Here is a 15,936-nt window from a genome sequence, read left to right on the forward strand (position 1 = left end):
CTGTTGGAGCCAGTCAACACATCGGTCTGTGTTGGCACATTGAGATCCTGAGCACTCTGTACGATAGCTTTAGCAATATCCATGACAGACAGGTTGTGTGGTTGATGTGTGTTTTTAACCAAGCCCATGGCCCCTCTCCAAGGGGAAGAAAAGAAAAAATACAAATTACAACAAAAAACTTTTTTTTTCTTTCATTAATTAAAAACTTTCTAAATAGTTGGAAACAAGGATTTCCTTGTAGTTGTATTGGACACAGCATGAGATAAACGGACACAATGCACAAGGTATGCTGTATTTTGAGTTTATTTTGGTTGCTTCATCTCAATTCATTGTCCCATGAAGGTCAGGACAAGTCTTCAGGTAAACAGCAGCTCCACTCAATGATATCACAAACTCACACAATGTCACATTATATTAACCATCATGCCAAAAACAAAAACACACAGACACATTCACAGCATTACGTACAACAATCCGCACGACTAGCAGCCGCACGAAGTTCACGTATATGCCCATTGCTCTCCACTGTATGTAGAACTTTCCGATACGTACACCAACTTTGTACATATAGAATACAAGTTTCAGAGGAAACCTTTACAAAAGTAGGGATGGTGGATTCTTAGCTCATGGACAGATGGCTAAAGTGAATACCAAATAATAATCTCATGCATGTTTCAACATTTCACAATGAGTGTACCATTGCTGATTATATTTACGAGAAGCACCCACTCCCTACAGGAGCCGTCAAGGGGGTCATGTTAATGCCGATTTTATTCCAAGGATTACACACCCAAAAAATGGTTGCGATCGGTTCAGCCGTTTTTGCGGTACTTGGGAACATACGGACGGTGAATTGTAGTAAGATTGATGCTCGGCGTGCTTAATGTTTAGATCAGGGGAGTAATAAAGCACACCATAAACTTCAGTTTTTGAACAAATGTTTTAATCCTCTTCAATCTCATTCTTCCCTCCAAGTCTTCAAGACAGCTGTTCACCACCATCTCAGATCGTCCCCAATCCAAAACCATTATATTTTCCACCCTCCTTACTCCCCCCTCCTCCCCACTTAACACTTCTTCCAGTTTTTTCTCCTGAGAGTTTCCTTCTGTGTCCATATTATCCACCCAATTCATCCTCTCCTGCCCCTCATTCCTCCCCACACCCATTGTTTGTCAATGTCTCCCTCTATCTTGGCCTCCAAATCTGCTGTTGGTATTTCCACCCTCTCTCAAATGTTCACTTTGTCCTGTTGTGTCTTGATCCGTTCACTACACTAACACAAGCTCGTCAATGAGCTGAGACTATGCATAAAAAACCCAACAATATCAAGGTGAAAATAGTGGAGTGGAGAAACAAACTGCTGGTCGCTATCGTCCATGCCACTTTTGTAATCCTCATATTATACAGAGTGAGTTTTGCTCTAACTCTTAAACAGTTAGAAGATTTAAACCTTTGTTTACACAAAAAAACAAACTGTGATGATCAACTACCCCCCTACCCCCCGCCCCCTCGCTCAACCACGTCAACCTTTCTTTTCCTCACATATCCGATGGTGTCTTTCGAAAAGATTAGGCCATTGTATGCTCGTACCCAAGCCAAATTCCAAAATTATTGTCGAGTTACAGTTCCCTGCGATGGAATGGCATCCTATTCAGTATTGGACACCAGCCAAAGTGATGTTCACAACTCGTGGGTGCCCTGTTGCACTCCGTGAAGAAGTTTGGGATTTGGTTGGATGGATGAATGCCTTTTTTCTCTAATACGTTACAAGTACAACTGAAGGGTCACACCCACATTCATTCAGAATGACCTGCAACAAGGGAAGGGCATAAGAATCAACCATATAGTGGATGGATTTACAGATCACATGGAGCAGGCAGTACCATTATGATGGTTGTTAATGAGCCAGCTGGGTTTATACCAACAATTCAGTGGCGGTGTGACAGTACTCCTGAAACGAACTCAACACCCTCCTGCCCCCTCTCCCAGGTATTAATAAGAATCCAAATCTTAAATATTGTGGCTTTCAGCTGGATTTGAATCCAAAACTTCTGGGATTCCAATCCAGTGTCTTCACCAACAAGCAACCACCAGTGTCATTGCTGCATGTTGGAGATTTCGAATAGCAGTGGGATGTAATAATGGAGGTTTTGAAGAAGATATTGACCCTGCATTTTGACTTCCTTCGATATCACGAGATTCACCCGGATAGGAATATACTATCAATTCGAACAAAAGCTTTAGAAACAATGTTAACATCAAAGGAGCAAAGCAATGCTTTGACTGTCATCACGCCAAGTGGAGTCGTAAACAAACAACAAAAAAATATATTTATTATTTCGACGTAATTGCATTTGTAGATTTCCTCTCAAGGCAATCAAGCAAAACCCCTTTTAAAAACACTTTAAACAGTTTGGCAAATTTACAAATATTTTGTTCTCAATCTGCGTTTCATAAATATCACGAGGTCCTGGACTCTGACAGTATGATCAGATGTCCTTGCCAGAATTTTTTTAGCTCTCTTTGGCCAAAAATGTGTACACCGATTATTTATTTTTTGCCTTGGACAGTTTTGATTTTAACACACATATGGGTTCAATTGAATTTGCTCCAGCTCGAAAAAGAAACTCTGCGATGTTACAAAGAATTATTGTTGAAGTTGGCCGAAGTTGAGCAAACTAAATCGAATGAATAGAAACGAGAATTTATTTCGAGATTAATTTGCAAATCGTACACTTCAAACCACTATTTTACAATTATCGGGTGGAACAATAAACAGGCCTCAATGACGGCGGTGGTGCATCAAATTTGGGTTCGGATTTGCGAGATGCACCGGCTGGCTGGTCCGAAACACCACGTTTTCACGGCAAAGAAGCGAGCAGGTGCAACGAGCATCAGATTTAATCTACTTACAGTAGCTACAACCATGGGCACCGATTGCATCTTGCATGCAAATGCCTGGCTCACGATTCAAAGAAAAGATGGGACAAATAAAAACACAGTCATTTGGAGGGAGGAAAATATTTCTGAAACCTGACTGCTTGGAACCTCATGGCAATGTGCACAAATGTGGAGATGGAGTCACACACTTTGTTCATCTATGGTGTTTGTTGTCTTTGTAGTTATGTAGATTTCTGGTGGCACAAGAGCGAGCAAGCATCAGCGTTAACATTTAGAATTAGTGTTGAATGCAACTAAAATTTTCCTTCCCAATTGATCTCGAGGTAGGTTTAAACATTTTCAATGTGAGCAACATTATCCATTAGAGAAGCACAAAGAGGCACGTACCTTGGGTCCCTCGACACGCTTGCGACGAACTGAAACAAAGAAATGGCAATGACAATGATGGTTTTGCACTGTCTAAATGATTGTATCATTCCATATATATATATATATATATATATATATATATATATATATATATATATATATATATATATATATATATGTATGTATATATATATATATATATATATATATATATATATATATATGTATGTATACAGAAAGCTCTTTCAAACCACCGACTCAAGTCACTCGCTCATGTAAATGTTTTGGACTTTCCAGGTATACGGTAAAGCTAAAACGCTGCAAACTGATGCAATTCAAAGCCAATATTCCAAGAGAAATCACAAAACTGTCCCGACATGTCTGTAAATGAAAATATCCGTAAACAATAGTCCGCTATGCAGGGTCATGTGACCTAAGGCAATGACAGTTACGTCATCTTGCACGGACATGATTGCTCCCCAAGGCAGCTGTTGTCTTTTGGGTTTACGGGGATATGATGAAAAGTATCTGTGTTGTTGTTTTTTCTCTTCTTGTTTACGGACGATGTACAGTGAGTGGTAGGAAGTCGTAAATATTTATCGTTTGTAAACAATGTACAATGGGTAAATGTTCCATTGCATATTTAAAGTATTGCATGTTTACATATACTGTCACACCTGGTTATAACAAACATTCAGAATGTGTTTTCTTCAATTTCCCCGTGTTCACGATCCATATTTCTGGAATTTTACCTGAATATAAAGGTGGATTGCTTTGTCCAGAGAGTTCAATGCAGACACGAGGATGTACGTTTGAAAGTCGTCGTCGATATAATGACGAGATTGCTGAAATTAATTTTCTAAAACATCAAAATACATAATTTTATTGTTCCCTGCATTTTTGTGTCACTGGTGGCAAGATACACCATCCAAGGACAGTGCTGAGGAAAGGGGGTGGAGACACTCAGCTGGACAATGCTTGCTTTGACCCGCCGCCATGGAAGAGTTAGCGGAAGATGCTCTAAGAGACGGAATTTAGGTTTTTTTTTAAAACAGAATTTATGCTTTGCAGTCGCATTTTGTCTACTCACGCATCTATTAAAGCATGGAAAATGACAGTTGTACTGTACTGTACTCCGTTTATCATTGGGTCTGGAATTGAACCCAGATCAGATATATCTTCACAATCTCTCTTGCAGCCTATTATGAAATTCGTTACTATTATAAATTCAATCAAAGTATCAAGAATGGAAGATGCAAACTTGATATGCTGATAACAAGACTTGTAGTCCGAGTGTTGGCCAGAAAAGCTTGCATTAGGGTCCGCACAATGTTTTTCTGCATTTTTGTGATCACCAGACCAGCTGAATGAATATTCCGATTGATGCCACTCTGGCACCCTTGAGCATTTTTGTAGAAACCCATTAATATGCAAATTAGCGGTGGCCATTGTCGAAATTACTACTTTTCTTAATATCTCCAAAAGTAAGCATCCAAATAGCCTGGTTGAGGTGTCTACACCCATGTTTTTAGGGTCACTGGTCATGATAAATCCACTTAAAATTTAATAACATTTAAATTTAGCTCATTAATATGCAAATTAGCAGTCACCATTATAAAAATAACTTTTTTTAATATCTCCCGAAGTAAGCATCCAAACAGCCTGGTTGAGGTTTCCAAACCCATGTTTTTAGGGTCACTGGTCATGATAAACCCACTTACAATTTGATAACATTGAAATTTAGCTCATTAATATGCAAATGAGCATAACCCTTCCCCCTGAATTTGTCCGCGCCGATCGGCGTTTTTGCAGTACAGTTATACAACAATAACAACAAAACTGTTTGAAGATAACTTGCACAGAGCCGTTTATCCCCAGTACAGTTGTGAAGAAATGGCTGACCTCAGAAGATCAACAGCATGAACTGTTTCTGATCAAGTCAGTTGAGGCTTGTAATGTAATGAAAGAAACATGGAGAACTGAGTTTTCAGTAAGAGTAATGTCTTCTGATACAGTAGAACGATCGATATTATTTGCAAGCAATTTTTTTATTATTATTTAACATGATCTGTCTGAAAGCAACTGTGTATTTTATTGATTTTTAAAAGTACGCAGGGTGGAACCTGTTTCCTGATAATTTTTTTAAAATACGAACAAAGGAATTAAATGTTTACTGATGTTTATAATTACCTCTATTGTTACAGGTTGAGGCTCCATCACCATGGGAGACTGTTTCTTCAGTTCCTGTGATGCAACTAAAGCTGGAAAACCTCCGGTAACAGTTGGTCCAGACAGATTGCAAAGCATCATCCGGTCAAGCAAAGCAAGACAAGATGGTATACATGAAGAGCTTGAACAGAGATTACAGGCAGACTAATCTGTCGAGCTCAAATGCCATAGAGACTGTGTCAACGTACACATCACGCTCACACATAGAAAGACACTTGAAACGAATGAGTAATGTCTGTTTGGAAGATGCTTCAACACGCAAAATAAGCCGCCGTTCAAAGACGACAGTATTTGACTTTAAAGAACATTGTCCATTTTTTGCGGAGAAAAGTGCATCATGGACTTTGATAAGAAGAATCCTAATCGTTGGTGGCGAGTTCTCCTTTGTAGGACTGCAGATCGTGTTGATCGGACAACTTTCAAACAAACTATTCTAGATGTTATCGATTCCCACCAGGATGAAGGACGCCAGGTCAAGATACGATCAATGGACGCAATCAGCGATCTTCATGCTGCTGATGCGAGATATCATAATGACTGCAGAAAGTCCTTCATGGCACCCCGTTCTGTTGCAGCAGCAGCAGCAGCACGCAGTGGCAGAGAAACTCAGGACATTGAGCCAGCTGTCAGTTCTACCATCCTATCGATGAAATACGACATGTTGTGCATCTGGAATTCAGTAGAAGTCTACAATATGTACAAGGATCATGGTGGAAAGCCATACTCTCGACGAACCCTTTTCTCCAAATTGTTGGATATACTTGGCTCTGAGTTTCTGGTTCTGTCTGGTAAAGGTGTCGCTGCTTTAATCTTGTTTCGCAGCAGAGCGTCTACTGCAATCAACTTAGTGGCATCAGATGAAGATGACGCCATTGATGTTTCCATAGAACGAATTGCCAAGAAGGTTGCACAGGAATCTAAGCAGTTGTCGTCCGACCCCAGTTCCCATCAGACTAGAATTAATATAGATATTGCTAATGAAGCAGTGAGTTCAACCCTTCAATTGGTACTCTCCAAAATATCAGCTGAACTGGACTGCACACTTCCAGGAGCTTCCAGGACTGCACACTTCTGATAGGAAACATCATAACGAATATGATCACCGATCGACCAACTACACTCCAAATAGCACTGGGAGTTCTAGTCTGTCGTAAAAGCCTCATCGAGCAGTTGTACAACTATCGTGTGACCTGTTCCTATGATGAGTTTCAGCGTTTCAAGGGATCAGCAGTAAAGGCTGCAACTGTTCACTCTGGGATTAGGGCAACCACCAATGCTGAATGTGGCCTCGTTCAGGTTGTTGCTGACAACTTTTGACACAAATATCTCATCCCAGAATGGACTCGTTTCAACACATTCTCTTGCAGTACTACTTACCATAAAAGATCAGGAGATATCTTCCACATCTGAAGATGAAGCCATCATCAGACGATTGACCCGTGATGAAACGAAGACACCTGTGACAGAAGACATTTCGGTTCAAAGGTACAAGGGACCTGAGAAACCAGCGATGCCAGTTGAAGAAGCCACACGTGTGGTGTTACCTCTCTGCGTATTGGCTCATCAAGCTATACAACTTAGGAGAGTTCAAGATATGGATTTCTCTTTTCTGAAGCAAATCACTTCTGATCAGAACACACCATAGTTTGGCGGCTTTAATACGAAGCTCTCCAGAGAGCAAGGACGACCCATCCAACCTGCAACAAGGGCCATTTATACACCACTCATAGATATGGATCCAGCTGATCCAGACACGATGCTTACAGCAATGGAGGGAAAACGCTTGACCGCAGAGTGTGGACAAACCGTAACCATCTTCACAAACGACCAACAGCTGTATCGAGTGGCCGTTAATGTTAAATGGGTTTATCCTGAGCGATTTACCCAGTACAGTTTTCTGTACGTGCCATGGAGATACTGGCTGCAGGAATGAGCGCACCAAGACAGCTGCTGCATTTGCCCTTGATGATGACTGACACTGAATGAGACACCAAGCACTGAAGTAGCCTTCATTAGGTTTACAAACCTGTTATATATATATATATATATGTATATATATATATATGTATATATATATATATATATGAACATTTGATTTACACAAGAATGTCTTCTTTTGTTCATGTTGTTAGCTGCTTTCATTGCGTACTGTCGAATTGTTGAATCTGTACGAATAATAAAGTGATCTATATTCACAAAGACTGAAGTGTTTTTTTTTTCTATCTATATGTCTATTTATCTACATTTTCAATAATGGTGACTGCTAATTTGCATATTAATGAGCTAAATTTAAATGTTATTAAATTGTAAGTGGGTTTATCATGACCAGTGACCCTAAAAACATCGGTTTGGACACCTCAACCAGGCTGTTTGGATGCTTACTTCTGGAGATAGTAAGAAAAATAGTAATTTTGATAACGGCGACTGGTAATTTGCATATTAATAAGCTAAATTTAAATGTTATTAAATTTTAATTGGGTTTATCATGATATGACCAGTGACCCTAAAAACATGGGTGTAGACACCTCAACCAGGCTATTTGGATGCTTACTTTTGGAGATATTAAGAAAAATAGTAATTTCGACAATGGCCACCGCTAATTTGCATATTAATGGGTTTCTACAAAAATGCTCAAGGGTGCCAGAGTGGCATCAATCGGAATATTCATTCAGATGGTCTGGTGATCACAAAAATGCAGAAAAACATTGTGCGGACCCTAATGCAAGATCATCTTGAAAAATGGTGTTTGACATCCGGAATATTGGCTCTGTTGTCTATAATGTGTGACATGAGAGCAGCTACAAGAATATGACAATTACTGTTTGTTGCCACTTCGTTCATACATCACAGATATACCCCTTAACATTGGTCTTCAAATGAGAAAGTCCACCTCTTAGCATTGCTGAGAAACCAATTAGAGTGTAAACAATAGTTTTATTCTATAACTTTGACGTATTTACATAAAAAAAAATTATTATCGTTGCAAGTAGAAATAAAGAGCTCATTTTAATCTTTTTGGAAGTTTTATTTATTTATTTATTTATTTTAAAAACAAGATCTGAGGCTCTCAGTAGAAGGTTGCACACATCTCACACACATGGACATAGCGAGACATAACACAAGACTTAGACGAGACAAACACAGCCACTGAACTTGGAGGAAGTGCCATCACTTGCCGAGGCACTCCGATTACATCACAAAAATGGCGCAGCCTTTCTCACCGCTGTCAGCGGGGCATTTCCTGAGTAATTTCCTCCTCCCAATGGATCCCAACCTATGGAGATTGTTCGTGCTCTATCATTTTAAATGCTTAACATCAAGCAAGGAAGCACTTACCATTTTTCAGTCTTTGGTGTGACTCTCGGCTGGGGTTTGAACCACCAACCTCCCAGACATGGAGCACATGCAACTAACCCCGACACCATAAACGTAATTATATCAACTACGTACATAACTACAAACTAACGTGTGGTGTGGCTCGGGTGGCCGAGTGCATCTTACGCATGTCATTGTTCTTGGTCATGGCAATGGCAGCACGTGTCCTGGGGCCCTGCTGCATAAAGTGGTATCCAAACTTGAGCAATGAGCTATTATTTTCCAGCAGCGCAGCCATTTGCATCTCTACACGATCCCCCAGTTGCTGATGCTGAGAGAGAACAACAAAAACGTTTGAACACAGTTACAACAATGTAAGATGTTACAAAGGCCTCACATGGTTACATTCTCAAATGCAAGCCGATCCGTGCCTTGAATAATGTTTAAGGGTTACCTGCACCATCCCACCTACCTGGGCTTCATGTTTCGGATCCCAAATAACATCAAGGATCCCCAACAAAGGTATCAAATTGTACGCTTTAACACTCATTCCATGCATTTCAATAGTGTTCCAGAATCAAATGTCATTTAACTCGCTAAAAGTGCAATCCAAAGAAGCCACCGGAAATGACGTAGTCAGTCGAAGGCCGTTTGTCAGGTTGAGCATTGGAGTTTTAGATCGGCCTCTTCTTTTGTTCCCCACACAAGGAGTAATGTGTCTTACCAACATGGGTAGATGTGAAAGTGCATTCCATTCAAATACAAACAAGGACAATAAGAGATCCCTCTCCTCCCATCCCACACCTCTCCCCCCCCCCCAAAAAAAAGATCAGGCACTAACACAGAAATGGTCAGAAGTTGTTCTGATCATGATAGCTCTGGTTAGTCAAACAAAAATTGAATCTGACAAATAGAATTACTGCCAGGATCACAAACTGGAGATATGGGGAAGTAACCGCCGAAGAAGATAAAAACAGATTAAAAGATTGGCCAGTTTTGGTAACTTCTGAATAGATCCAATAAACAGAAGGAAATAAAAATAGGAGATTTACGTAAAGAAGCTACACACACACAAAAAAACACCCTGTCAAACATTTCAGTCTTTGAGGGTGTGGGGTGAGGATGGGGTACGGGGTGAGGATGGGGTACGGGGTGGGGATGGAGTACGGGGTGGGGATGGGGTACGGGGTGGGGATGGGGTACGGGGTGGGGATGGGGTACGGGGTGGTATTCAATCGGAATACAAAGGGGGACAACATGGCGGCGACAGAAAAAGATTCGCTTTTATCATCATAATCCCCTCAAACTAAAACGAGGTATACAACTCAACGAAACAAGATATTTTCTGCTGAAAAGGTAGATGGACTCAAAAGAAAAAAAAAGGGGGGATGGAGGATTGAAGGAGTATCCATTACAATTAATAAACGAGCTTTAATTTAAATAAATAAATAAAGAGGAAGGGGGCTACAACGATCTTCATATTACCAGTTGGGGGAGGTGGGGCGGCTTAAATTTTACCACACAGAATCCTGAAAGCAAACATTGAATGAGTATCCATGACAATGCGAAGCATCCAAATCATCATGGGGTATGCGTACCCACAATGGGCCGGTGCAACGACTTCCCGTCTCACTCCCGAGGAAGCGATGGTGAGTCTCATTGACAGGTTGGCGTATGAACTGTCATGCTGGTGCTTCGCACGCTATGGCGATACATCGTTGTGGGTCGTCCCTCGGATGAACATTAAAAACTGGGCGGACGTTATGGTGGACGTTAAAGTTCTCTGTGCCCTTCACAAGGATTAGGTGAGCTATTGCTGCCACACTGGACAAATTCCAAATGATTGGTCTAACCTACAGGGGACAATGCATCGGCGACACCGCTGTGTCCATGCAAGGAATGATGCTAAACCGCAGCCACACACTGCATACGGACGACGACGACGACGCGTCATTGGCATCTCTCAATAGACGGCCACGTCAGTTTCTCGCCCATCAAAGGGTGGATGGTTGACTCGTAACCTCATTTATAATAAGTGCTCCTCCCAACGTCTTTAATCAATCCATCATCCCACACCCTACCCATGTCACACACATTTTCCCAAAATCCCACACCTGCTCACTCTCCTCAATTACAAGCTCAAGGCTCACTTCCATTCCTCCATCCCTTTATTCTTCTATTTGTGGAACCGATCTCCCTGTAATTATTGCCTCGTGTCCCTCCCTCTAGTCTTTCAAAAGTTCTGCCCATCGTCACCTCATGCTTTCTCCCATACCTGCCCCTGCTCTCTTGAAATTCCGCAGGTGCCCACCCATACCCTCCTCCTGATCCTTTCCTTTCTGCCACTCATCCACATTGTCATCTCCATGTCCTTATGATCCTAGGTCAGTCCGTGAAACCACTACCCGTCATTAAAAAAAAAGAGCCAAGTTAAACTGAACTTTCAATATGACCCAGGATGCAATCACGATGAACTGGACGGTAAAAATCTTCAACGCTTTCAAATAGTCTCGTTCGTTAATTATCGTTTCAACCAAGGAGCCGAATTGATCATCAGCCACAAAATCATCGTGATGACATTCGTCATTAAATTTCCAAAAGTAGCTGGGTCCTTTCTTGAGATATCACACCTTTCGAAGTACGCTTCGTCGTTGCAGCAGTACGCAGTCACGATAAGTGTAACGAACGATTGTAATACCTGCATCCCAATCCCTTACCTGGTTGTCGACGCGCAACTCCGTGATACTATCGTTGTTCATGACTGCGAGCAGCAAGGCCAGGATGCCACGACCGGAGATCAAGTTCGACTCGATGTTGAGGCTTTTCAAGGTTCGGTTAATCTTCAACATTTCTGCCAAAGCCTGCGTGTCCAGAACAACTTGAGAAATTGCTTTTCGAACGACATGCTTGTATCTAATTTACATACATCACATCCAGATAAATAATGTGAAGGAAAAGGAAAAATCGAGGAAGAGTTGATATTGAAAAAAAGCGACTCGAAGGACAAGTTGAATGAAGCGTGATGGACAAACAAGGATTGGTAACATTTCCGACTCACATAAGCCATGACCTCGTTGCTTCTCGTTCCGACAATGCTGAACTTCTTCACGTGCGTATTGTTCGTCAACGCTTCGGCAAATTCCTTCAGCATTGCGGTGGAAATATCCTGAGGACCGTGCATTGTTGTGGGGTGATACATATTGATGTTCAACAATTGCAGTGGTGACAATTCTTACTAAAATGAACTCGGACAACATTAGACGAGACGTATTAAAAAAAAACAAAAAAAAAAAACAAATCTTGCCAAAAGGTGACCACGTGTGACTTCTTTAAGGTCACACTGAGGTGAACAGAGCTGCTATCCACCAGGAGCGACTCCTTGAGGAATATCTGCCTACGAGAGATTCCGATGAGAATCGTTCTACAGAGTAACCATGAAAAATATGCGTTTGCCTCATAACGTCACCAAATGACGTCATAATGTCTCAAGCTTGACATATCTAGAAAGCACTCATCGAGGTGTTCAATTTGAGGTACGACACGATATGGTTCCTAAAACTTGAAAATTTGACCTTGGGGTCAAATATGTTTGACCTGAGGCGCTAACCATGAAGGTCAAGGCCAATCGCCACCAAAAATTAATCAGCTGAGCACCAGACCATGAACTATATTCCCATGAAGTTTGAAGACGATCCGATCAAAAGTACTCAAAAAATAAGGGGTTCGTCGACTCCCCTGATTTGCGACAAAGTGACCTTGACCTTTGACCTTGACCTTCAAAATTTTGTGCGCTGTAAGGGACCTCTATAGGCCTCTGATATGCGAAGTTACAAAAATTTTCGATGATAACTGTGCTCTGCAGAATTTTTTATACGTGATTACAGACAAAAAATAAAAAATAAAAAAAATAAAAAACCCATCCAAGCTGACTAACATATCTTGCAAAAACTTCGTTTTGGCAAGATAACAATAACTCAAATACAACAGTTGCCAAATGTAGATGATTTTGGCGTACAGCTTCTCCTGCTGGTGAATCATCACCTGGATGTTGTTGAGATTCACATCCTCCAGCGTCAGATCATTTTTCTTGATCTTTTCCAGGGTCTCTTCCAGGTTGGTGGGGTTCGGTGGTTCGTCTGGAACTGCCTTGTACTGGTCTGGTTTCACAACACCTACAGGCGAATGGTTATTATTGGAGTCATAGCTTTGAGTCAGAAATAAAATGGTACATTCGGCAATATGAGGAGACAATAAAATCAAAATTTAACCTTTTACGTCATCAAGTGCTTTGGGCCTGTGAAAGCATCAATGCATTCTTTTGCAGTTGCACATTCAAAGGAGCAAGCATAATTTCAATTTCATGTAAATGTATTCAATTACAATTCCAAAGTCATTAAGAAAAGTCAAGTACTCGTACAACAGCAGCAACACACAAAGGGGTTTATATAAATTTGGCAGAAAGCTCCGACTTAAAGGCCATTCGGCCTACGAGTGCGATGCGAAATTCCCATCGCATTATTATGGTGAAGCCTGGTGTTGGCGTCGTGGTGAAGGTGGCTGGCTTGGGACCTCAGGGTCCTGAGTTTGAGCCCCTGTCCACCGTTGATTTATCACCAGGTGGGGTTGACTCTTCCTGTCATTCTTCCGAGGTCGGCAAAATGAGAGCCAGCTTGCTGGTACCCTGCGTCGGAGTGGCGACCCGTCCAGGATTGTGCACGATAGCCCAGGAGACTGCTAAGGTAGCACCAACGTTCCGTACAGGGCATGGTCTCGATGGATGGATGGAGCCCGATGTGCGTTTATGGCGTAAAAGGAATGGTATTATTATTATTATTAATGTTATTAATATTATTAATATTACTGTACCAAGTTCTATTTGCTTGGTTTTACATCGACGCATCCTTTCACCATCCTTTGCCGATCGATCCACACATGTATTAAACACAAAATCAAGTTGAGACGCACTTTTAGATGATTTCAGGGCTGAATCCAATAAACCTTCAGCTCGCTGTCCAAATGTTTTGAGTTCCTTGGACCTGATTTTTCCAAGTTTAGCCATAACATCTACTATGTACATGCCGTATCACATTTGGTCCATCTTGATGGCTGGACATACTCATCAGGGCTCAATAGTTTTTTCTAGTTCCAAGATAAGAGTAGATTTTACTGGCTTTGTCATGAGACCTTTATCACTAACTAGATATGGTGATATCATGTCCTCTGACTTGAGCTCGGTCTAGTATCCTCCGTGACTGAGCATACTCTCTTTGCATTTTGCCTTCTTGCTTCCAGGTTTGTGTTTTGGCTCAGAGGTGTTGCTGCTGAATGTTTTCAAGTTTGGACGGTGAATTGTGACCGAGAGCTCAGTGATGTCGTCTCTTGACGGAATTTCAAATACAGTTCAGAACCGATGTCCTCGACTCCCAGAAACTGCTCTCTAATTAAATCATTCATGATTTCTTGTGTAAGAATGTTGTGTAGTTTAGGTTCTGCAACTGTTGTGAATGGGTTTTCATGGGATTCAATAAAAGTAATCATGGCTGTGATAGTCCTTTCACTTGCATCGGTCTCTGCCCTATTGAACCTGTGATTTACCATGCACTGCTCACAGCCAGGATTTCGTGGTGGATCATCTCACACTCTGCAACAAATTCCTTCTTTCGAGTGCCGCCTATAATTCCTGAGAGCTCAGCATTCAAAATCTGAACGAAAAGTTTAAATGTTATTACATAACACAAAGTAAGTTGTACTCATCAAGTCAGCATTCTGCAACAAAAAAAACAACAACAACAGATCTAATTAATATTCCAACACCCATTAGGACATGCTGCGAGAAAGAAAATATTAAAAGATAAGCCAAATAAAAATGACGTCATGCTGTATGCGAGATATACATTGCTCGAAACCAAAAATCACGAATACATACATTTTTCAAACGTACAAATGTAGTTTTGAGGGAGAAATTGTGATATTTGATTCCGTGAATCGTAAGCTTTAATTTGATACGCATATTGACAGGGGTTGCAAAACAAACAAACAAACAAACAAACAAAAAAAAAACATCACTTTTGTTGATGCAAAAAAGGGGCGTGGCCTATTTAATTGATTCCCACCTTCTTGCCGTGTAGGAAACTTTTACCCTTGATTTTTTTATGACCCTTGGGTATGTTCTACAAGAAAATGAAGAGTAACTTAGGGCACATCAAAACGCGTACAGGACCACCCTCAACCACTAGACCACTACTCTTCGGAAAAGACACATTGGGATAATCAGTGCTGCCAAATGGGTTTTCCACCTCAATGTCCTTCCCATGGACAGCGGACACTAACGCTGCATGTGAAACACCAGGGTGACAGTTTATCGCTGGGTTGAGATTCAAACCCAGACAGGGGCAGCTGAAAGGTGAGTGTGTATTCCTGTATCTCTCATCTTGGCTATTCTACCCAGGCTGACCAGGTGTCCTGTATTTTTCAGGATTGTCCCGTTTTTGTTTTTTTTTTAACCAAATGTCCCAGCATCCCTTCCCATGACGCAATTTGTCCCGTTTTTTTTTTTCAATACTACGAACAATATTTGAAAAAGGAAAGGCGACACACAGCGAAGGTGCATATGCTTTCATCATGGCAACAGTATACCGTCAATAAGGCCAAGGAGCAGTCAGAAATCCTGAAATGACGTCACGGGACTCATCGCTTTGAGAGCGATGTAGCCGTTACTACATACCTTGGATTGCTGTCATTTTGATTAGCAAATGAGGTTATGTGTCTGTGGAAGACGTGATCGATAGAATACAGTTGTCAAAACTGCACAATCATTCATTTTGTACTTTAGCAATTTACATTTCAATTGTATTTTGCAACATTTACTCGAGTCGATATAAAAACATACATTCAAAAATCATACAATTCAATGGCTATGAATACACAAAATAAAAATAAAATTTTATAAAATTTAAATAAAATAATAAAATAATAAAATAAAAAGAGACCAAGCGATTGTGTGCCAGTACCCCTGGTCAGATTCCAAACCTCCTGACTTAACCCAACAGCATTCTACTTAATCAACTTAAATGGAGCACAAAGTACATACAGTCTGGAAAATGTAACACAGATAACTCCAAG

General features: G+C 40.9%; 1 protein-coding gene across 3 annotated transcripts in view; it reads right to left on the minus strand.

The window, feature by feature from the left end:
* Window positions 1-287: 287 nt before the first annotated feature.
* Window positions 288-15,936, minus strand: part of LOC147029975 (tropomodulin-1-like) — a 30,630-nt gene continuing 14,981 nt past the window's right edge. For all 3 annotated transcript variants that reach the window (XM_085873541.1, XM_085873542.1, XM_085873540.1), the window contains exons 6-11: window positions 12,856-12,986; window positions 11,873-11,980; window positions 11,532-11,675; window positions 9,001-9,145; window positions 3,289-3,317; window positions 288-3,134 (exon numbers count right to left, since the gene is read on the minus strand). In XM_085873541.1, the coding sequence (XP_085729667.1) occupies window positions 3,123-3,134; window positions 3,289-3,317; window positions 9,001-9,145; window positions 11,532-11,675; window positions 11,873-11,980; window positions 12,856-12,986 (569 nt within the window). In that variant the 3' untranslated portion in view covers window positions 288-3,122. The remainder of the gene's footprint in view (window positions 3,135-3,288; window positions 3,318-9,000; window positions 9,146-11,531; window positions 11,676-11,872; window positions 11,981-12,855; window positions 12,987-15,936) is intronic.

The sequence above is a fragment of the Eptatretus burgeri genome, chromosome 3 (assembly GCF_056783735.1).
Source record: "Eptatretus burgeri isolate ZD-2024b chromosome 3, Ebu_testis_v1, whole genome shotgun sequence".
Classification (NCBI taxonomy): domain Eukaryota; kingdom Metazoa; phylum Chordata; class Myxini; order Myxiniformes; family Myxinidae; genus Eptatretus; species Eptatretus burgeri.